Source organism: Oryza glaberrima, chromosome 4 (assembly GCF_000147395.1).
Source record: "Oryza glaberrima chromosome 4, OglaRS2, whole genome shotgun sequence".
Taxonomy (NCBI): Eukaryota; Viridiplantae; Streptophyta; class Magnoliopsida; order Poales; family Poaceae; genus Oryza; species Oryza glaberrima.
Window position 1 is genome coordinate 20,290,665 of NC_068329.1, and position 23,268 is coordinate 20,313,932.

Consider the following 23,268-nt stretch of genomic DNA (forward strand, 5'->3'; position numbering starts at 1 on the left):
AGTGGCGGAGAGCACGCGGGGCCAACACTTACCATCGACATCCGCGCTAGCCGCTAGGACAAGCCGTGCTCATGCCAACTCTAGCTCTCTCTCACTAGTCCCTCAATCCACTCTCGTCGCCCCAAGGGAGGAGAGGGCATCGGTTAAGGCACACAATGTTGACATCCACAATATAGTCGATTTGGATCTCCATCGCCGATCTCTCGATCCACCTTGTGTATATTGAGGGAAGGAAGGCATGTGACAAGGAGTTGACTAGGTTATTGCAAAGGGGGAGTACCAACTCGAGTGTGGGTGTTGGGAAGGGGGAGGGGGTGGGGATTGGTTTGGATTTTCCTCGGTGTTGGGCTGGGCTAAGGTATACATGTTGTTATTGGCCTTTTTTTAATGAAGAAAGCACAATAAATATATTAACTTTTAAGAAAATTTACAAATCAGAAGGAGAAAGGGCAACATTACAAAAGATCAATCCACGATTGCACTAAAGTCATATACATTTCCTTGAGTCTAGGTAAATGTTGACTCAAATTAGCTTTCAGATTTCTCTTCCATGCAAGGACCTAAGGTTGGACTCCATTAAAAACTAGATTATTTCGCTCCTTCCAAATACTCCCAGCAGCCAAAAGAAAGAGTTCCATGAAGCATGGGTGGGGGAAAAAATGTTTTGTCGAATATCTAACCAAAATATTCGGTCAGTCATTTAGTCAAAATTTGCCCACCCCTATTTGTCATGATATGTTTTTTTCTCTGACCGGGTGTGAATTCTCCCTCACCCATATACTTGTTTCCAACCACTATTTCTAATAAAAATATGGGTCTTCAAAAAATGTTCAGTGGAGTGAGGAAAGCCCAACCGATTCATGGAGTTTAGGCGGGGTCAACTAGGGTTGAAAGTGATTCGGATAGTTTCCGTCCGACCGGACCTCTTTTTGGATTCGGATAGTTTCGGTCACATATATCTGGAAATTTTCGAAATCGGAAACGAATTCGGTTTTTTTTTCAGAAATGAAAACGAATATGATATAGGTGATATACGTCGGAATTGGATAGCGGTCGGATACTGTCCGTTATTTCCCATCAGATATCTGGTGTTCTTATGCAAAAACATGTTTTTCTTTTCTCTACTTAGGTGGAACAAAAACAAACCATATGAAAAAATAACAAGGAATAGCAATTCACATACAAACAAATGGAAATATTCAATTCTGAAAAATAACCACTCAAATTTCCAAAAACTTTCAATTCAATTCTGAAAATTTTAAAAACTTTTAATTCAAAAATTGAAAAGTTTTAGTTCGAATTCAAAACTCTTAACCTAGATTTAAAAAATTCAACTCAAATTCTAGAACGTTTAATTCAATTTCGAAACTCTCAACTCCAATTGAAATGTTCAACCCAAAATTTAAAACATTCAACCATTTTTCAAAATTTTAATGTTCCTGCGAAAATTTCAGTGATACACATTAATTTATTTGTTTCATGATAACATAAATTTGTATGGAAAGTAAACACAACATTTTCTATCTCCCCCTGCCCTTACAAATAGAGATAAAATTTGAAAATGTTGATGTTTTGTTTTTGAAAACTAATGGCTACATCTCTTCCTCGATTTAAGAAGCTTACTTTGAGGGGTCTTGATATTTCAATAATTATTCGTCACCGTATTCGTTTCGATTCATATTCGCTTCATATCTATATTCGATAATATTTGATTCCATTTTCGTATCCGGGTTTCCGATTCTGATTCCAAGAGAAAAAAAAATGAAAACGAATATGATAGAGCTAGTTTCCGACCTTATTTGATCCGTTTTCATCCCTAGGGTCAACAAATCCCCCTCTTAAGGTAGCAAAGATGCAGAGAGTAAACACATGTAAGATAGATCATGGCACCAACACCTTAATAAGCCCTGTTATCGATGATATTCAATTCACAAGGTGTTACAATGTGCAGTAGCAACAAAGCATGTACTCTACATTCAAACATGGCTTGACATTTGACAATGCAATTACATAATGGTGTAACATCTACATATGATTTTATTATATACTAACTAGTTAGACCAATTTGGTCAAACTGCTCCATATGAAAAATAAAAGCATGCCTCCTATATTGCAATTCTTTTGTTCTACTTTCTATTGAGCTCGATTGATATTGTCTCCTCATCAATTGATCTCTTCCTCCATTGATTGTGTGGTATTTCCTTCAGAAATTCATGTAAAAGATCATGAGAAGGTTCACCGCGCGGGTGCTTGATTTCCACTGACTTCAAACTGCTGCACGCGGAAGACAATGTTGAGCTAGAGCATTTTGAAGTTTTCTCCTTCGACTGGGTTTGCCCAGCCTTCCTCCTCGATTTACCTACAAACTGTTGTACAAGGGTTGGTTTCACATCAGATGCCGAACCATGACGGTATAAGAGCTAAATGAACCATATGCTTAACTTCGCCAAATGATACCTTGCAATTGTGTAGTCTAAGCTGCTCCAGATTTGGGGCGTTCTGAAGGATGCTCCTCAACACGTGGTACTTGTATCCAATGTCACACTCGTTGAGGAGCAAGGTTGTCAAGTAGGGGAACATCGGGAATTCCTGGGATTTATTATCCAGCAGTGCCTGAAACATATGAAACCAGGAGATAATTTCAGGCTTTCAGCTACATAGACAAAGTATACAAGATTAGGCTGCAGTTTCAAACTTCAGAGTAATGAGCAGCAGTTTTCATGCTACTCTCCTGTTATGGGTGAACAGAAGTTTTTGCCATTGAAGAGAGACTTAGCAATCGGCGAAATAATTAGTAATACTTAACTGTAAAATTAAATTTGTTCTGTTTCCAGGTATGTATTTGTTGTGCCAAATGAAGGATTATACTGTGATATACTTTGCAGAGAAAGGTCGGAGAGAACGAACCGTTGCATTGAGCCCAGTCAGGTCGAGATTTCTGACGCTGGTGAGGCGGCCAAGCAGGTTGCTGATGGCAACCAAGAAGTCAACCTTGAATTGGTTCACCCGTCGGTTCCGCGGATCCCCAGGATCGGTGTCAACTATGGTGATCGACGCGTCGACGAGCGATGTGAGCGGCGCGTCGGTGATCACCCTAACCCCTTCCTCCCGGCTGTACGGGAGGACGAGGCGCAGCGAGGTGAGGCCTGGAGCCGTGAGGCGCTGCTCGCGGACGAAGCAGCCGTTGATTGGGGAGACGAGGGCGAGCCGCTTGAGCGTGGGCGAGGCGATGGTGCCGTGCGCGTACGAGCACCTCTCGATGTGCAGGTCCTCGAGGGCCGGGAACTCGTCGGCGCCGAAGACGACCGTCGGGCGGAGCCCGAAGATGCGCAGGGTCTTGAGGCGGCTGACGGCGGTGACCGGGGTCAGGGGCACGGCGGGCGGCCAGCTGAAGGAGCGGCGGGGGAGGTAGTAGAGGTCGACGGTGGCGGGGCGGCGCCAGAGGGCGCGGCGGATCCACCTCTGGAAGTTGGTGGTCACCGCGTCCTCGTCCAGGCGCATCCGGAGCGCGTCCAGCTCCCGCGCGGCGCCCGGGTGGAGCGACGGCGACAGGACGCCGTCCGCGAAGTCCTCGATGCGATCCAGGCGGAACCGCGGCGGGTCGCCGTCGGCGCCAGGGAGGCGGAACGACCCCACGTCGATGACCACGACCCGCACGCCGCGCCAGAGGTTCCGCCACCGCCGCGACAGCACGCTCGTCTGCACGGCCTGGCGGGACCCGAGATGCGCCAGGATGTCCTCCAGGAGGCAGTCCGGCAGATCGCTCAGCCGGTCCTCCTCCTCCTCCCCTGCGCCGCCGCCGCCGCCGTCGACGCGGGCGCGCTTCCGCGGGGGCTCAGATGCCTCCGCCGCCGCCGCCGCCGCGGCGGCGGTCTGGGGGATCCCCTCCATAGGGTTCTCCGGGATTTGCGTCGCGTCGCGCTATCGTTTCGTGTTTGGGGGAGAGCCTGGCTCAAATGGGCCGGGCTTTTTATTTGTAATCACACGCGTCTCCTATTGAGAATCGGAGTCCGACTTCGCGTAGGACTCGCGGGAGGCGGCGAATGCATGCCAGTTCGCGTTTATACGCTTTACACGGGGTTTGGTCTGGCCCCACCTGTCAGTCTAACACGTTAGCGACTTTCAATGATACTGCAACCAGACAAAAGTTTTATTGCTTTGGCCATATAAATAGTTTATGCTTTTGATAAAAAAAACCACTACAAATCTATTTTAATATATAAAACTGATTGATAGAATTTAAAAAGTTTAACCCATTTTTGTTTCTGAATGTCAAATAGGAGTAACTTTTTATCAGAGACATTATACTGTAAAAACATACGTAAGCTAAGACCAGGGCATAAAAAAGACGAAATTTGTCACGACAGTTTCCCTGGATAAATCAATTTCAGGATTTGGATTCTTAACCATATTCACTCGATGGAACCCCCAATCTCGTTGTCATTGCTTAAGACCCCCTGATTTTGAAAATAAAAAACAGCACTGTATATTTTGAAGACGAGAAAAAAAAATCGCAAAAAGAGACCATAAAATGAACGAAAAAAAATTGAAAATCGAGTGAAATAGCCCAAAATCCAAAAGAGATCAAAAGAAAAGGGGAAAAAAAAAACTCTCCGCCACCAAAGCGAGTCCGTCCCCCTCCCGTCTCGAGCGCCGGTAAACTCCACGCCTCCAATCGGCCAATCGCCAATTCGCAATCCATTCCCCCCGAAACCCTAACCGGCGCCTCTCCTCCACGCGCCGCGCCGCCTCCCGCTCCTCCCTCCCAGCAGCGCCGCCGTCGTCGTCCCTCTCACCGGCGGGTGTCGGCGATGGCCTCCTCGGCGTCGTCATCCAGGCACCAGGTCACCATCACCCTCGGCCGCAGCGGTCAGGTGAGAAGACGTCACGTCGGATCCGATTCTCTCTAATTAATATACTGCGTTTTGATGCCCCGGTCGTGGATTCGATTAGCGACGAAATCCGAATGATCCCATCGATGGAATCGAGGTGCGACCGCTTTGCTTCGCTTTTTAGTAAATGTAGCTGTGGCATATGTGGGGAATCGATAGTCGCAATGGTTCGCTGATATTTGCTTCGATTAAGGTGTTTGGTGCCGTAGGTCGAGGATAGGACGCTGGATGCAGTTCTGCTCTGTGTTGATTGATTGTTGAAGTCTAAAATCAGGTGCTGTTTTTTGAGATTACGATTTCACAATGTGCGGAAGGTATCGCTAGATGTGTTGGAAAAAAAAGTTGATAATTCTATAGGTGAAAAGCGTGAACAAACATGAGGTGTATGGATAATCCAATCTGAAATTTATGAGTTTTAGTTTAGGAGAGGAGTCTCTCGATCTATTGCAGTTAGAGTAGCTATTTAGTCCAGGGATAGTAATTGTTGTGATGGGTGCATAGTTGGATGGGATGATGAGTGCGCGCCAATGTGGATTTTGATGTGATTACGTTGCTAATATACACATCTATGAAAGGAAACATACTTGAATGTCTGAAAATAAAAAGAGAGGACAAGAAATTAGAAAGGCTCAGCAGATGTTTTCTTGTAACTTTTGCTTAATAGTATGCCCTATTCTGTTCTACCCTGTTGGCTATATTGATTATGATTATCCGTTATTGCATACTCTGAATCCAAAACTTATATGCTGTTGATGATAATGCACTAGAACGCATGTAAACATAATCTCATTTCAGTTTGCATTTTTACCATTCTTATCTGAATAGCTTAGGCTACCTATTCCTTATGTTTATATTGATCCTTTGAAACTATAGAAAGTTTGTAGATATCCTGAACTTGGTGGGTTAAGGGGGGTGTTTGGATCCTAGGCAAGAGTGAAACTAGCCTTGCTTGGCAAGGACAGCTGTTTGGTAGATGCAAACTAATCTTGCTTTGCCAGGCAAAGTGGCCAATAACTGCCAGCATATCCTTGCCAACCGTCAAAAGCCAATTCAGCTCTCCCATGAAACAACACAGTGTGCCCATCCTGTGGTGTGCATGCAGTCAAAGAAGTGCTACAACCGTCTGGAGATTGTGCTGGCAAGCAGTAAGGTGTTTGAACCAAACAAGCAGACTTGCTTCTTTGAGCTAGAGATCAAACGGGTTAGCCTATCTTAGCCTGGCTATGAGTGGAGGATCAAAACATGCTCTAATTCATTCCTGTTTTCAAGCTATTCTATGATGTGAAATTGTTAATGTAGCAGGCTTGATAGGCATGCCTTGTGTTGCTCATTTGTTTTTGCCCTTTTTGAAGTCCATCAGTTATTCAGTTTCAGCTTCTTCATCTAACTTTTGTTTGTTTCAGGTTGTCAAAAGGCGAGCTGTATCTGACATTGATAATGATGATGGTGTGCACTTAGGAAGAAAACGATCTGTGAGGGACAGACTAGGAAATAATATGGTTGGTTCTGAGTCGTATGATGGCCAGCAGCGTAACAAAAGGTATCTGTCTTGGACCTACAAAGTTAATTGTGGGAAAAGCCTTTCTTGCCCGACAACTCTTGGCTCCATCTATTTTTCATACCTCAGCTAGAAAATCACTAAAATCTGCCCCTCAACCCTGAGAACCAGTTGAAATATGCTCTTCCACCCTATTTGATTGTTGTTTTGACTGAAATGGTGTGCTAGTATGATCCAATGTGGTGGTGGGGTCTGTTTTGTCACTGGAGGAGAGAATAAGAGGAAAATGTTGTTTTGATTGCCACCAATGACATGTGGGCCTGACTACCACCACATACTAACTAGATAACAGGGGCTGTAAATAGTATTGCAGAAACTATAGCAAACTACGAGTATTGTTTTGTGCATGTTGAGTGTCCTTTGATTGTTATGCACCCCCTATTATGTGTCATGGATCAGATATGTGTTACTAAACATGTCATTGGTTAATTAAGTTCGACCAGTTGATCATTTAGCATGTATATTTGAATTACAACTGTTGGATCAATAATTTATCAAATTTGTTAATAACACTCTAATATTGTATGGAGTATTGAGTGGTTTACTTTCATTTATGTATGTACTTGATACTTAATAGCAGAGCAGTTTTCTGTTTGTTGATTGCGGTACCATTTGCTCTCTCATTCGTGTTAGCTGATCTAGAGTCTAGACATGCGGACATGCACAAGCTTTTTTTATTTTGCTCAACTAGTGTTCCTACATTTATAAGTCAATAACAATTATGCTTTATTTGATAGCTTTGGTCTGTTATGTTATTCTGTTTTCCTTAGAAAGTAGTTGCTTACTATACCATTTACAAGATGATATAATTAGATATATCATGTTAGTTTCGTTATCTCCCTTGCATTCCGATAGATATGATTGTTTCAATCCTAATCAATTGCTTAGATATTTTACTTTCTCATGCCAGAAATTTTTTACTCACTTTTCAGACGACAGATAGAAACCAATGGTTTGCAGCATGGAGATAATGGTACGGGTGATGATGAACACTTCGTTTTCTTGCTTATCCACTAAAATGTAAATGACCCCTGTTTGACACTGATATTTTGTGCATACCAATATACCACATAAAGATTGCCAGGTCGGTAGGGATGATTTGAGATTGAAGCTTATGAAGAAAGGCTTGTCTAGCAATGGTGGTGCAGAACAGAATGGAGTGGATCTCCGTGAAAAGCTTTCCAGGAAACCTAAGAATATACGGAGGTATGATGCAAGAGGACATGTTCCAGAATCAAGGTCTAGATATGACGGAAGAGATAAGATTCCAGAATTAAGGTCAAGATATGGCATGAGAGAGAGGCTCCCTGAGCCAAGGACATCTGCTCTTCCTAGTCGAATTCCTTCTGCAAGAAGCATGGATGATTTGTTGAAGTTGGGCTCTTCAAGAGAAGCTTATTCCTCGTGGTCTGGTAATTTGAGGCACAGGTCCCCTGAAAAACTTAAAAGTGCTCGCAGAGATATGTCTCCCTCAAGAACATATGATCATATTCGTTCCATGCCACCCATTAGATCTGCTGGTACCTCAAGGACTTCAGGTCTCATCACTAGAGACGCTCCTGATGCATTAAGAACTCAACCTTATGCTGGCAAGTCTACCATTTCTATTGATACAACTCAGCCAGCAAATGGAGTTGCTTCATCTGCTACAGTGATGCCTACAGCTCCTGTGATGGTTTGTATTTTGTACTTCCTCTTGTATATTTAATTTAGTCATGAGTCTGAGTAAAAAGCAAAACTTAGCTAAATTAGTTTCATTATTTATTCTTGGCATTTGGAATTATTTTGAACCATGTGTTCTGTTTTATATTTATTATTGAATAAAAAGTTACCTTAAGAAAGATATATCTGTAATAATAAGGTTCATCTTGTAGTCGTTTGTTACTACTGCATTGGAACCAGAAGACCTTTAGTCACATTGTTGAAGCATGATCTTTTGCATTTACTTGCTGGTACAGATCATACAGTACAACTTCCATTTGTGACAACGGACAACACTCTGCTTCCATTCAATATGACATGATAACTTTAGTTATCCGTATAAGAGCTCAACTAGTTATGCTTGTAACTAGCTGAGGTGCTCTACTAATTTTATTAGCGAGTTTCTGATTTTGTGTTTTCTTAACTATCATTTGTTCTTGCAATTCTCTGACATTGCTGTATGCAATTTTGCAGCCAGAAGTACCGCTAACAGTTACTGGGTTGCTGAATTCACTAGGACTTGAGAAGTATGTCTTCCTCTTCCATGCTGAAGAGGTGATTGACCGTTACTGATTCATTTCCAACCTTAAACCTAATTATGGTTCTAATATGATTGCTATATTTATGGTGTTCTTTTTTGTGGATAATCATTTCTGTTAACCATGGAGTACCTTACTGGCTCATGTATTAGTATTTGAATGCCTTTTGTATTTGACCTTTTGCTTGCTACGGGTTATTTGGTTTCTACTTTCTGAAAAAAGCTCTTGTGTTCTTTCCTGTAAGCTATTCATTAGCAGCTTTGTTTATACTTACGCACACAATTATTCACTACATGCTGCATGTTCCAAGTGTATGTGGGTCACCACCATAAGCATTTTTTTAGGTCATGCAATATCCAGTAAGCATATGCCTGTTTTAGTGAGTACTTATGCATGTGTTCAAGCTAATAGTAAGTTTTTTGAGTGTTCACTGGCGATGCCAATGTTTTCTTTCCTTATTGTTTATTATTTGTTTGCCCACAGGTGGATATGGCTGCATTGAGTCAGATGGGAGACAGTGACCTGAAGGAAATAGGGGTACCAATGGTAAGATGTACTTTTTATTCATACTAGCATCTTTACATATATGTACTCTCTCCATTTCATATTATAAGTCGTTTGACTTAGTCAATATTCTTTAAGTTTGATCAAGTTTGTAGAAAAATATATTAACATTTTCAATACAAAACAAACATATTTGGTATTGTAAATGTTAGTATTTTTTTCTATAAACTTGGTCAAACCTAAAGAGCTTTGACTAGGAAAAAAGTCGAACGACTTATAGTATGAAACAGAGGGAGTAGAAATGTTCTAGTTCCGAGTATTTTGTTACTGAAGTACTATTGTTCTTATCATTGGTTTGAATTATAATCTGGATACTGCATAATGGACTGTGAATCTGTGATTAGAGTTAGTTTGAATCGTCAAGTCAAAAGGACCTGCAAACTATATCAATCACTCATTTAGTACATAACAGATTAGTGCACCAGCCTACCAGAGCTTGTCTCGATGAGAGTAGATTTTTGTGTCTCACTAAAAGTTTCCACTCCAAGAATCCAATTCATTCAAGCTGGTCACGTTTGCTCAACATTTGAACATAATGGGTTACACAGGGCTGTGGCATGCAGTGCTGCCTAATATTTGTGCTAGCAACTTGCCATCTCATCACATGCCAGCAAGTATAACATTTTAATGTCAAGCCTGATTTGTAAAACTATGATTCTGTTTGTGTATTTAGACGTGTTGTAACACAATCCAGGTTATAGGTCCACCATCTCATTTAACTGCTATTGCAAGGATGTGTTGCACTATATGCTGTGTTTTCCTGAAGTCTGCTAGCATGCTTAATTAATTGAACCCCACGAAATGGGAGGTCTCCTTTCACCTAGAGCATCTAGCAGAGATTATCAGCATCTCAAACATGCTAGTGTTATTTGCAGTAATTTTGACTCGTGGAATATTATTTGATGGATCAGGGTCCTAGAAAGAAGATTCTCCAGGCAGTGGCACCTTATTCAAAACGGCGTAGATGAACAGCATGCTCAGGAACTTGGGGCGTTCGTGGGCAATGACAATTTATTGGTGTAAGCTGCTTCATTGCAGATCTTGTATATCCCAATGGTCTAGTGCTCTAGTCAATCCGTTTCATTGCTGATAGATCAACGCATCGCTTTTCTTGGCATGCATAATCTTATCTGTCAGCTGATGATCCCAATCCTGTTATTCACGACCTGCCCCTTGTGTAGCAGGATCTGAAACATGGATATGTAGCTTTGCTACACTAACCAGTCAGTTTTTTCTTCCTCTTTGGGAATTGGGAACATCGATGACCTGTAATCGAAATCCCATGCTTTATGACCTGGGAGCGTTGGCAATTGAGTTTACTGGAACATACTAGTGTTAAGATTGTGTACAGAATGCGAAGCAGACCGTTGTCTTTTTTGTTAAGTATTTTCGGTGTTAATACCCTTCCTGTTTACCTCGGTTGCTAGTTTGTACGCGTAAGTCCGTCATGGTCTATAATTGTGTGCTGAAGCTATAATGGTATAATTCTCCTGTAGAATGATAATCTTTGGTCACTGTACAAAAAAATGCACTGACGGATGGTTGCATGTGTCTCGTTTATATACATAGGCCAAACCCCGTGCACATCTGTCAATTGGGAGCCACCAGCTCTAATGGGCGTTCAGTACGAGCAAATTAGTACGGAGTACTATACCTTAAGCTCGGTCCTAATTTGGCAAATTATTGCGCATTTACGCCAACTGTTCCCTCGAGGCGACCATGAACATCGTACCTAATTACTGGTAATCCAGATTATAACAAGAAAGGAGTGGGATCTACTATTGCTGCAGCACCCAGATGCTTCCTGTCCCTGCCGAATTAATCATCAGGATAGGATGCTTCATGCTTCGGCTCTTTAACGGCGCTACCTGGCCTTCGTTGTCAGCCGATCAACAACGCAACCAAAAGCTCCCACCCGACAAGTACCGGCCTTGCACTGTTTCATCGGTCTAGAGCAGCAGAGCAACCCACAGGTTGGCCGATTTATTATGCCCCGTGCTGGTGCTGCGCTTCAACCGCTCGGTGGGAAGAGTACGAAGCAAATGCCGCCTTTCGCCTCCATGTGCGCAGCGGGCGGCTATCCCGCTTGTTGTGGTGGATTGGTGTTTTTTACAGCACGAGAGGCAATCCACCGTTTGTTTTTTCTGCTCGCAGCTGGGGCTCCGTGGCGTGGCTTTTCACGCGAGATTAAGCTTTTTTTTCTAATAAGCGCATAATTGAGCCGGTTTGGACAACGACATCGACATGAACATCTTTCCTATTGTAGGATGTAGGGACGCACATGGTTAACGATAATGACATGTAGTAACAGCAAAGCTGAGAACACCAACGTTGAGTCCCGGCCTTGTTCACCCTCACTCACCTTCCACTGCGTGTAGAGTATCATCACAATTTCGACGTAAACACATCACAAATTCAGACAAAGCTCGTTGAATCCAAAATCCTAATAAATTGCCAGATTTTGGCCGCACCATTACACACAAGGAGACCGAATCAGATGATCAGAGGACGTCGCAGTGCCGCCTGACGACGCCCTGGCGGCCAGTCTTGACGCCGACGGCGCCGAGCTTCTGCATCGCCGCGGCGAAGTCCTCGAAGAAGGCCGTCCGGTTGTCGGCGTAGCGCTGGACGAACACCCTCGTCGCCGGGTACTCCCACAGCGCGGCGTCGGAGGCGAGCAGGCCGAGCCCGCGCGGCAGGTTCTTGAAGTAGACCTCGTCGAACTTGCCCGGTGTCATGATGTCGTTGAAGATGGAGATGGTCGGGTCGCTCCTGTAGTTGGCGCAGGAGCTCTGCAGCGCGCGCGCGAACGCCGGGTTCAGCGACGGGTCGTACCCGTCGGCGCTCCTGAAGCTGTACAGCCTGTGCGCGAACTCGCCGCAGTGGGAGAATCCCACGGTGTGCGCGCCGGCGAGCGCCACGAGCTCCCGCGGTGTGAACCCCTTGCGCGCGAACAGCACCGCCATGGCGCGCGCGGACATGTTGGTGCGCGGGAGGTTCCCCTCGACGTCGCGCGCGTCGGACCGGCGCGCGTCGCGGCGGCCCAGCGCGACGGGGAACCGGGGCCCGCCGAGGATGCCCACGAGGTCGCGCGCCGCCAGCGCGAGGATGTCGGCGCAGGAGACGGTCCCCGGGCAGGCCACCTCGAGCGCGGCCTTGGCGCGCGCCACCACGTCGAAGGAGTCGCCCGGGAGGGAGAGGTTGATCTCCGCGGCGCGCTCGGGCGACCGGTCGGCGGAGAGCGGGGAGACGAGGACCGAGGCGTCGCACCCCCCGACGAAGCAGTCGTGGAAGAAGAGGCGGAGCGTGCCCGCCGCCGTGGACGGGTTGGCGCGCTGCTTGGCGGCGACGACGTCCGCGACGATCCGCTCCACGCGCGGGCAGCTGTGGCGGTAGTAGTTGGGGGACAGCCTACCCGCCGCCCCCGCGCCGCCGCCGCCTCCGCCGCGCGCGGCGACGAGGCCGGCGGCGAGGGCTAGGAGGGCGCAGCGGAGGAGAAGCGCGCCCATTGGCGGCGGCGGTGATTCTTGGCTCGATTTGGGGGAGGAGAGAGAGGGGGGAAAGGTGGTGGAGAGAGAGAGAGAGAGATAGAAAGAGAGGAGGTGAGGGGGATTAGTGGAGAGTGGGAGTGTAGTGGAGAGTGAATTAATTGCTGGGGTTTAAGGGGTGGAGGCGGTAGTACGCGGTGGATTGTAAAGACGGGAGAGCAGCTCGAGGCCGGGAACGGACGGATGTTCCTCCTCTGCTTGCGGCGCCATTTCAGCATATACAGTTTTTCTTTACTTTCACCAACGGAAACAGTCTCAAATTACTACTAGTACTTACTTTTAGTACTTGCAGACTGTTAAAATGACTCATCATCATGGTAGTAGTATACATGATCCGTCTTACTCGAGCAGATAATGATGATGGGAAGAACGATAGCTCCAATATTAATTGGTGCGAAACGTAGCCAGCGGCCACATAGCACGCTGCACGCCACATATACTTTGGGTGGCCTGGCCATACGCATCTGGTGCATGGGATGGGAAGCCCTGCACATGCACTAGACTAAACTGAAAGCTACCCCCAACGTGTCCTGGAGATTTTACGCTCCCATCCTAGCTTCAGTAGCCTGTGTGGGCTGTGGTTTGGACCTGATCGTTACGTGCAAATTTCTTTGTCCGGATATGCCTTCGTTTCGTTTTGACTCTTATAATTTTAACCTTCCAACAAAACTCCCCAGATTAGAGCATCTCCAAGAGACTAGCCAAATGACTCTACAAGCTAAAATTTGGCTAACTTGGAAAAAAAATCTACTCCAACAAACTAGCCAAATGACTCTCCAAGCTATCCGGCTGGCTAAATTCCCCTCCTTACTTGCCAAAGTTGGCCAGCCAGGACGGCTTGCCATCTGGTGTGGGTCTCACCCTCTATCCTATCTCTCCCCCTTTCCCCATCCGCCCCATCCGTGCAACGCCACCGCCGGACGCCCTCCCAGCACTCTATCTGCCCAGCGCCGCTGCCCCATCCTCCCGGCCCCGGCGCCGCGTCGATGTCCTCCCGGCTCATGCTCTTCTCGTCACCGGCGTCGTCTCCGCCAACTCGGCCCCCATCGTCGGCACCGCCGTCCGCCTCGGCAAAGCAGTTAGCAGCGGCGGCGGCCAAATCCTCGTCAAAGCTACAGCCCCCATCACCGTCTCGACCACCGCCGATCTCGTGTGGCGACCCCCTCCGTGGCTCCGTCGAACTCCTCCCGCGGCCGCCTCATCCACATGCACGCGGGCTCATATATAAAAGGAAAGAAGTAGTAGAGACTGACGTGTGGGACCCACCGTCAAATTGGAGAATGGGATGGAGAGACTGTTGAAGTAAAAGGCAATTATAACTAGCTACTTTTTTTGATAGTTGGCTAAATAGACATATGAAGAGTCTAAAATAGCCAATGATACTCTAACGTTACGCTTCAGTGGAGTAGCGATCTAGCAGCGGTAGGTAACTAGGCTAGCGCGGTACTGTTGCTTCACTGATCGACAACGGCAGGCTGCATTTGCGCTGCTGTACGTAGTGCTGTTATGTGTGGCCAGTACGGCAGCACCGTTGCTGGTGTGGGTGCGTTCCACGGAGAAAAAAAAAGAAGTGCGCTCTTCACGGGCAGCACCGAAGAAGATCGTTGTTGCGACATGGCAAACGAGACGACTAGCTAGCCGCAGACAAAGACTCCGAGAGAGGAGCACGAGGAGCGGTAGCGCGGAAGCCGCCGCCCCGGCCACCCGGCCGCGCGCGCGCGCGCGCCCCTCTCTGCGCGCGTCACGTATAACCGCGCGCGCGATCGACGCGGCCGCCGGAAACGGATGGATGCAGGCAAACTGGCTGCGAGAGGTGCTTGGGGTTCACACCGGGCCCGGTCGCAGCTTGTTTTGGTGGTCTCCAGATGCATCGATCGATCTTCCTGTCTGTCTCGCAGCATTGCTCCAGCTGTGTGGTTTTAGTGCGTCTTCTTTCGGCCGTGGAGGCCGGGTAGCGTAGCGTAGGCTAGGTATGGACAAACGGGAGAGAATCATCACGAGGGGAGCAGAGCACTAGCCCTAAGCCATCACCAATGTATATGGTAAATTGATCCATATAGATATAGAAAGGACCCACATAAATAGTTTATCCCTATAGCAATCTCTATAATATATATAGATACAATGTATCATTAGGAGAAGAGAGAGGAGCAGAGATAGATAGTATAATTTATTTCATATGGGTAGTCCATATGCATATAGGTATCTTTTGGTATCTTTTGCTATTTTTTCTATATGGACTAGTTACACAATGGTAATAGGTGTAATAGGTGGCTGAATGGAATATTCTATTGCTTATGGACTACTTTTACACCACATTGTGATGCCCTAATGATTTACTGCTGCTTTGGAGTTTGAAGCCATACTTAGCGCACACGCCTCAGGGTTCACAGGACTACCCCCTCCGTCCCAAAAAGACAAACACTGATTTCCGTGCCCAACGTTTGACCGTTCGTCTTATTTGAAAAAATTATGAAAAAAATTAAAAAGACAAGTCACGCATAAAATATTAATCATGTTTTATCATCTAACAACAATGAAAATACGAATTATAAAAAAATTCATATAAGACGAACAGTTAAAGTTAGACACGGAAACCTAGGGTTTGCCTTTTTTCAGGACGGAGGGAGTATACATTACTCCATCCGTCCAAAATACAAGAGATTTTAGGTAGATAAAACATATTACCTTCGTTTTTTAAATAGATGACGCTATTGATTTTTTCTCACATGTTTGACCATTCGTCTTATTCAAAAAATTTACGCAATTATAATTTATTCTGTTATGAGTTGTTTTATCACTTATAGTACTTTAAGTGTGATTTATATCTTATACATTTGCATAAAATTTTTGAATAAGACGAATGATCAAATATATGAGAAAAAAGTCAACGACGTCATCTATTAAAAAAAGAGGGAGTACTTCCTCCGTCTGAAATAAACTTAATCTCATACCAAAATAGGACACATTCTAATAAGACGAATATGGGCATAAATTGTTCAGGGGACCGACCAGCCAACCCGGCTCTCGTATGCACGCACGGCAGCATGTGCCAACAAAACGTCTCATCTGTGGATGTAAATTAATTTGCCCGTGTTTCACAGCGGTACAACACCTCCACTGTCAATGCCAGCTGTTCGTTAACATAACATCAACAAGAGAAAGAGAGAGAGAGGGAAAAAAAAAACGTGCCCCGACGAGAAGCTGCGACCTGGGAATGCCCAAAACCGAAGTGCGACCGAGCAGACGACGCATCGCAGCACCCACCACCAGAACGCGGCGGCCCAACGACAGCTTTGCTGTGCTACTGCAGCGATCCGCGGCTTCAGTTCCAGACCGGGACGACTCCGTCTTGACGCGTCCCCTCTCGCGGTTGGGTGGGACGATGTGCGGACTGTGAGGCGTACGCGGGTGGGTGGGAGGACATGCGGCGACCGTGGGGCGCATGGGCCTGGATTCCGCACCGCGTCCAAAACAAATTTTTGGACCACCAACGCCGTGGCCTGTAGTGTTTCTCGCGAGGATTCAGGCCTTCAGCCTGATACGGCCCGCGCAACGTAGTGGGCTTTCAACATGTCAACTACCAGACTTAACGAAGCAAACTCACTGCTCCCAATGGCCAGGACACGCGAGATTGCGAGTAGGCGAGTTGCAATGGCCGGGACACCGCATTCCCAATGGCTGGTCAGCTGGTGCGTCGTACTTCTGCTGCGCATGAGCAGTGGTCACTGGTCAATGGAGACACATTCAGCCGAAAATGGTTGGTGTCACGACTACCGGTGTTTGCATCCACGAATCGTACGTGACACATTGTGTTTGCAACCAACCACGATGAACGTTCTGGATCTTGGGCTAAGCAACCACAGCAGCACAAACGGACATGGCACCAGTGACAAAACTTGGTGGAAGTTGGTAGCGTTACTCCCCCCGTGCCTCCTCTTTTTACTCCCATAGTATTCCACGACTTTTAGCTTAAAGATAGTACTCCTCCACTACTACACTGTAGTACATGGACAAGCATATCCGGCGGTCCTGGCAACACGACAACGCATGCGACACAAGGACTGACAGAGTGTATGTACATGGCGATAATGCAGACGGTACGTGCAGCATTTGCAGTGTGTGCTATGGATGGATTGGTGGAGGCTTGGAGCTGGGACCGGAGGCTAAAGTTTTTCTTTTCTTCGAGTTTTTCTTTGCTTTGGATGCATCATGCATGTTTATCCTCCGTGAAGATTCCTCTCGCGCTTTCTCGTTAATTGCTCATGATCTCAGTTGACAACTTGGCATGCCTCCTGTCTCCACGATCTTGTGGAGTTTGTCCCTATCACAACTTCGTAGTGGCACGGTGGGTTTTGGTGAACAACCTGTCGCTGCGTGCAAGATTTGTATTACTCTCTTCCTTTCCAATTTGTTATAAATGGTAGTGAGAACAAGATTGCATCGTTTCTTTTACAATTAAACCTCATTGATCATTTTTATTTAAAATTAAACCTCACCGGTCAAAGTTTTATATTAACCATACCACGATATCATTTATTCATACACAGATAAACGAACAGATCATATATATATATCTATAAAGTTCATCCCCACTAAGTATAGTTAATGCTAATTCTCTCTTCTCTAATGATGTCACATTATCTTAATTGTTTTTAGTTTTTGGATGATTCGTCAAGGGTGTAAATTGCTTCTATTCACATCACCTCAATTTAAGCTTTTAGATGATTCATAAAGGGTATAAATTACATCTCTTCCATCCAAAAGACACACCATACAATCCAATTATTTATAATCTATGGATAATTGATAAAGGTAAAAAACTGGGTACCATCTAGCATCTAGTATATAGTACAACAATGACTCTTGCACACGTAAACAACAAAGATGTCAAGGACTTGAACACGAATAGATATCGGTTAAATGATGATTAATTTAAAATAATCTCAAAAATATTTAGAGATGATTAAATTGGGACGGAGAAATGATCAAATTGATTAAATTGATTAGGATGGAGGGTAGTACATCGGTTATTCGGTTTCACGTGAACATCGAGAAAAGTTTTTTTTTTCCAGGCTAATTCCGACCAGAAGTCTCTGTTTTTCCACCAACAGCTCATGCTGTTATGGAAAAAGCATTTCCTCTACCCCAACATGTTAACCCATCGTCCCCATCCCAGAGTTACTGACCAGAAAAGGGCGCAGATATCGCAGAGCATTGTCTCGAGCAAGAACACTCCTTCGAACATGTGAAGCAAACGAGACCAAAATATATCAAGCGTGATTCAAGCCGAGATGGATTTCACTAGTCCTTTTTTACACAACAAAACATACTAGAGGTCCAGAGTACTAACAGTAACAGCTCGTCAACACCCTCTCTTCTCTCAGGAAGAAAAAAAAAGAAAAAGAAAAAAGGATAACTCTGGAAAGACAGAAACCCAACGGACAACACCAACTACTCAACTAGGAGCAATGCAAAGCTAAATTAAGCTAGATCTAGGCAGGCAGACGGATCGTATTCGTGCGCGCTTAGCTCACGGGCACTTGGTCATGTTGTTGTGCGAGACCCAGTCGGTGTAGCACCTGCCGCAGGTCTCCCGGTTGCCGGCCGTGCCCGCCGGGACGCAGCGGCACGCGCTGCAGCACGTGAGGCAGGAGCGGCTGCACCGCTTCTTGTGCGAGTGCTCGCTGCACCGCGCGTCGCACGCCCCCACGCAGTCTGCCACCAAACCAACCAACCAAGCGCGCCAGGTTATCATCAGTAGCACAATGAAATGAGCTGCCTCGGGTTGTTCAGGCAAATGTGGGCACCGTGCAGTACATACCTTTGCCGGGGTCTACGATCTTGTGGGGAGGCGGCCCAAGGGGAGGAGCCGGAGGGTAGTCTGCGGCCTACAAAATACAAGCAACCATGCATTCGGCCAACTATTAGAGCACAAGAAGAGAACACATGAATGTGTGTGTTTATGCAGCTAGTTGTGCATTTGTGTGTGCTTTTACCTTGATGGTGTTGAGGAGGAGGAGAGACGCCAGGAGGGCGAACACCGCGAGCTTGCCGGGAGCCATGGCGACGGCGGCCGGCCGGCGGGCGAGGACGGGCCGAGGTAGAGCTTCTCTTGATGGAGAGAGGAGGAGGGGCCTTGAGTGATTGATGAGTGGCTGGCTGGCTGGCAGTGTGCTGGGAGGCCAGTGAGGCGGGTTAAATAGAGTGAGCAGCTAGCAAAGCAGGGGAGTGAAGGAGGCTGGAGAGTGGCAGTGGCACAGTGTGTGGGAAGTGTCAGGGTAGGGGTGAACGTGGCCGTGGTCAAGGGCTCAAGGCGCCAGGTTGGCTCCGGTCGGAGTGAATGCATGCATGCAGTCAGTCCGTCAGTCACTCGCCAGTACTCACGGACAGTTAAAGTTGGACACGGAAATTCAAGGTTTGCTTTTTTTTTTTTACGGAGGAGTAGCTTTGACACGTACGGAAAAGGTGAGTAAACAACGTTCACTGGGCGGAAGTAAATGGGCTTAAGGGCCTCCATATGCCAAATGACATGTCATAGAGTAGTTTTTACTCCATCCGTTTTATGGAGAGTGCATATGTTAAAACATATCATACTTTACGTCTGACCGTTTTTTTAAAAAAATATATAAAATTTTAAATAAAGCGGATGGTTAAACGTTGGAAAAAAAACCTAAAATTATGTTTTTTTAACAGAGAGAGTATATTGACTAGAAATGTGACAAGTTATAATAAAAAAATTACGACTATGTTATATAGAGATATAAGTTCAAAGAAAATATGGCATGTTATAAGTGTGGCGATAAACCAAAACACTAGTCTAACTTGATCAAGATGCCTAGCCATCCTTGTAGTGACATCGCATGCAAACAAGCTGCTACTGCTCCTCTTGCTTGAGGAGGAAATGCTACGTGTCCTCGTCACTATTAGAGACACGACTAGCGACTAGCACGATGAGTTGACCGGCAATGTGCTATCAAAAACTAAGAAGTGGAGATGACAATTGAAGGATGGGGATGGAGAGAAATTGTGAGGGAGTGATACGGTTCTAACTTTAAAATATTACAATAGCATCTAACCGATTTTCTAAATAGTAATATTATTTTTCTAATATAATATATTTACGATGAAATAGATTAAATTAATCCTTAGTTTTTATAGTATTTGTTGGCTATAAGTGTGATGTGTCATGGCAAAAGTTTGTAAGTACTTTGCTTTAGAAAAAATGTGATGTTACAAATGTGACAACAAATCAAACACTAGTTTTACTTGATGAAAAAGCCTAGCCATAAGTTTAGCAAATTGTAGCATCTAAACAAAACACCCCGGTATCGTAGGGCACCACACTCTTCTGTGCAAAGCTAGTAGCCCTTCAGTTTTGACTTTAGAACAAATAGCAGAGGACAAATCACTCTACCACATCCAACCGTCCGTTACAAGAAAAAAACAGGCATACGAACAAGGTAGCGTTGAGGGGGTGTTTAGACAATAGGCGTAAAGTTTTGATGTGTCCCATCATGTATTATATACATATAGAGTGTTGTATGGGGTGCTCGGACATTAATAAAAAACTAATTACAGTATTTATTAGTAAACCACGAGACGAATTTATTAAGCATAATTAATCAATCGTTAGTACATATTTATTGTAGCACTACATTGCTAAATCATAAAGCAATTAAGTTTAAAAGATTTGTCTCGCAGAATAGTTGTAATATGTACAATTAATTATTTTTTAAGTCTATATTTAATACTTCATGAAGATGTTTAAATGTGTAAAATTTTAGAGTGTCATTGGCTCGCGCGCCGTGCAACGCGACACGCGGGGAAGAGACACACAGCGTATGGTAGGGGGTTTGGTGAGTGGCACGCCGGTGAGCGTACGAGAGGAGAGAAGGCGCGATAGGGCTGGGCGATCCGTGCGCAGCGGGTGCAGGTGCTGAGCTGCATTCCACCGAGAGCCGAGAGGGAGAGAGGGAGAGGGAAGGGGCCAGGGGAGCATGTTGCATGTGCGAGCGTGCGATGCACTGCACTGCTCTGGGCGAGCGCCCAGGCGAGAGGCTCTGGAGCCTGGGCCATGTCGTACAACAAGGCTACTCCTACATGGAGTACATCGCGTGCTGGGGCACGTCACGCCGCCCCAGGCTTTGTCGGATCGGCTTGGAAAAAATCAGCGCCTCAGCAAGCAGCTGGAGACCTGGAGTACTCCCTGCACCATCAATTCTTAAAAAAAATAAAATAAAATCAAACTCTAAAAATAAACCTGAACATATGTTCCTTCAAATTCATCCCAAAGATTGATTTATTATGATACGGAGTGAGTTCGTTTTAAAATAAATAAATCTAATATAGAATGTGATACACCCTAACACTATTTAGATTCGTAGAACTATAATGTGTCACGTTTTGTATTAGGTTGATTTATTTTAAAACGGATAAAATAGACTAGAGTATTTTCGTCTCTTCTTTATTTTAGTCTTTTCCCCCCTTTCTTGAGATAAGTTGGTCTGACTGATTGCGTCGTGTAACAAACATTATATTCTTTTAATATATTGACGTGCAATCCTTTTGCACGTTCGAGAAAAAAAATAGACTAGAGCAGAACAGAAAATAAATCTTAAGGACTTAAAAAGTGAATTATGTTTTTCTTATAAACCCAAGGATGTGTTCAAACCTTGGTAACTCATTCTAAATAGCTCATTAGCGTATAATTAATTAAGGAAGCTGCTATATCATAAGGTCCCGTCTGGACACGATGATGCCGTATAGGTATCGAATCCTAATACTTCTGATACCTATGATGTATCATGGATATATCATGTGATACTTCACGGTATCAAACGACAACACATAGGTATCGACTAATTATCCGTTGATATCGTGCCTAATAACGATCAGTATCAGGCCCTGACCATACCGGTTGGTATCAACCCGATTCTTAGATACCATGATGTATTGTACCATGCCTCTGCCCCTCTCTCTCTCTCTCCTCCTTCAATCCACCTGTACATCCTACTTCTCTTCCGTCTTTAACACCAAACAAACTCCTCCCTAAATTTACTCCCTTTCTCCTGTATAAAGAACAAGAAAGAGATAAAATAGTTTGTGGTTGAATATATGAATCCGTGGATGGAAAATATCCCACTTTTATCTCACGCGGGAGAATCAACTGCGCTAGCAACAACATTTTGTTGCAAATCGGCTGGCGTCCTTCCGCCGGGCCAGGTTAATAATACTCCCTCCATTTCAAAATGTTTGACGCTGTTGACTTTTTAGCACATGTTTGACCGTTCGTTTTATTAAAAAATTTAAGTAATTATCAATTCTTTTCCTATCATTTGATTTATTGTTAAATATATTTTTATGTAGACATATAATTTTACATATTTCACAAAAGTTTTTAAATAATACGAACGGTCAAACATGTGCTAAAAAGTCAACGGTGTCAAATATTTCGAAACGGAGGGAGTATTTCGTTGCGCGCGTTGCCGCTTCTCTAATCCAATTTCCACCCATATCAAGCTCACCTGAGTCAACGATGACAAGGGAGTACTGCATCGCCATATGCCCAGGCGGCCAGGCCGACGACTCTGCAGGACAGCTCATGTTTTTGGGAAACGCTAACTCGCGCGTACGCGTTGCCCGCGCGTACACCGGCCCACTAAGACCCATGCACACACGCGTTTCCGTTTCTCTCTTTTTTTTCTTTTTTTTACGCCGCAGTTTCTTCTTTTTTTTCGATGTTTGTTATTCCTCCCGTACGGATAGATTAGTTCCATATTTTTACTAGTGATTAGTTTACTAGTAATTTTTAAATCTTAACTTCGAAATTTTCAAATCTCGAGTTGAAAGTTTTTAAATTTATAAGTTGAAAGTTTTCAAAATTTTCAAATATGGACTTAGAAAGTTTTTGAATCGAGTTGAAAGTTTTCAAAATTTTCAAATCTGGACCTGAAAGTTTTCAAATCTCGAGTTGAAAGTTTTCAAATCTGAGTTGAAAGTTTTCAAATCTCAAGTTGAAAGTTTTCTAAACTTTCAAATTTGGACTTAAAAGTTTTCGAATCTGACTTGAAAGTTTTCAAATCTCGAGTTAAAAGTTTTCAAAATTTGACTTTAAAATTTAAATCTTAAATCAAAAGTTTTCAAATCTGACTTAAAATTTTTCAATCTGTTAGTAAAAAAATCTCCCGAAAAATTTTTCCCTAATTACTCGTCATTAGTATTAAGTGGGTGTTAACTAATACTATAGATTTGTTAGGGAGGTAATACTACTCTATAGAGTAGTTAGGGAGGTGCTCGCTGGTGGCGCGCACGCGCCAGCTAGCAGCCCCCCATGTTTTTTCCAAGGGAATAGCGGACAGCTCGCCATCGGGTAGGCCCAAGCATGGCCCACCAGCCATCGGGCCGACATGGCCCGGTCGGCACTTTGTGCCAGGCCATGCCGGCCCATGGGCTGCATCTCCGGC

The 23,268-nt window shown here is 44.9% G+C and overlaps 4 protein-coding genes across 4 annotated transcripts; 1 reads left to right on the forward strand and 3 right to left on the reverse strand.

Moving 5' to 3' along the window:
• Positions 1-1,951: 1,951 nt before the first annotated feature.
• LOC127769659 (MEIOTIC F-BOX protein MOF) lies at positions 1,952-3,934 on the reverse strand. Its single transcript, XM_052295268.1, has 3 exons — positions 2,908-3,934; positions 2,458-2,613; positions 1,952-2,366 (listed from the first exon to the last, which is right to left on the reverse strand). The coding sequence occupies exons 1-3, from the start codon at positions 3,889-3,891 to the stop codon at positions 2,127-2,129; spliced, it is 1,380 nt and encodes a 459-aa protein (XP_052151228.1). The 5' UTR covers positions 3,892-3,934; the 3' UTR covers positions 1,952-2,126.
• A 665-nt stretch (positions 3,935-4,599) lies between these two features.
• On the forward strand, positions 4,600-10,628 carry LOC127771009 (uncharacterized). Its single transcript, XM_052296801.1, has 7 exons — positions 4,600-4,874; positions 6,296-6,432; positions 7,383-7,423; positions 7,527-8,125; positions 8,626-8,706; positions 9,174-9,236; positions 10,166-10,628. The coding sequence occupies exons 1-7, from the start codon at positions 4,812-4,814 to the stop codon at positions 10,220-10,222; spliced, it is 1,041 nt and encodes a 346-aa protein (XP_052152761.1). The 5' UTR covers positions 4,600-4,811; the 3' UTR covers positions 10,223-10,628.
• A 928-nt stretch (positions 10,629-11,556) lies between these two features.
• Positions 11,557-12,906, reverse strand: LOC127771010 (peroxidase 31-like). The gene has a single exon (XM_052296802.1). It carries the CDS (start codon positions 12,761-12,763, stop codon positions 11,756-11,758), a length of 1,008 nt encoding a protein of 335 aa, XP_052152762.1. The 5' UTR covers positions 12,764-12,906; the 3' UTR covers positions 11,557-11,755.
• A 5,167-nt stretch (positions 12,907-18,073) lies between these two features.
• On the reverse strand, positions 18,074-18,993 carry LOC127771287 (gibberellin-regulated protein 14-like). Its single transcript, XM_052297164.1, has 3 exons — positions 18,802-18,993; positions 18,627-18,693; positions 18,074-18,520 (listed from the first exon to the last, which is right to left on the reverse strand). Exons 1-3 carry the CDS (start codon positions 18,865-18,867, stop codon positions 18,336-18,338), a joined length of 318 nt encoding a protein of 105 aa, XP_052153124.1. The 5' UTR covers positions 18,868-18,993; the 3' UTR covers positions 18,074-18,335.
• Between the last annotated feature and the right edge of the window lie 4,275 nt (positions 18,994-23,268).

Coding starts and splice junctions, on each gene's coding strand:
- LOC127769659 (XM_052295268.1), bottom strand. CDS start 3,891: ATGGAGGGGATCCCCCAGACCGCCGCCGCGGCGGCGGCGGCGGCGGAG. Junction 2,614..2,907: donor TGACTGGGCTCAATGCAACG/GTTCGTTCTCTC, acceptor CATATGTTTCAG/GCACTGCTGGATAATAAATC. Junction 2,367..2,457: donor TTAGACTACACAATTGCAAG/GTATCATTTGGC, acceptor CTTGTACAACAG/TTTGTAGGTAAATCGAGGAG.
- LOC127771009 (XM_052296801.1), top strand. CDS start 4,812: ATGGCCTCCTCGGCGTCGTCATCCAGGCACCAGGTCACCATCACCCTC. Junction 8,126..8,625: donor TGCCTACAGCTCCTGTGATG/GTTTGTATTTTG, acceptor GCAATTTTGCAG/CCAGAAGTACCGCTAACAGT. Junction 9,237..10,165: donor AGGAAATAGGGGTACCAATG/GTAAGATGTACT, acceptor TTGATGGATCAG/GGTCCTAGAAAGAAGATTCT.
- LOC127771010 (XM_052296802.1), bottom strand. CDS start 12,763: ATGGGCGCGCTTCTCCTCCGCTGCGCCCTCCTAGCCCTCGCCGCCGGC.
- LOC127771287 (XM_052297164.1), bottom strand. CDS start 18,867: ATGGCTCCCGGCAAGCTCGCGGTGTTCGCCCTCCTGGCGTCTCTCCTC. Junction 18,694..18,801: donor TCCTCCTCAACACCATCAAG/GTAAAAGCACAC, acceptor TGTATTTTGTAG/GCCGCAGACTACCCTCCGGC. Junction 18,521..18,626: donor GATCGTAGACCCCGGCAAAG/GTATGTACTGCA, acceptor GTTTGGTGGCAG/ACTGCGTGGGGGCGTGCGAC.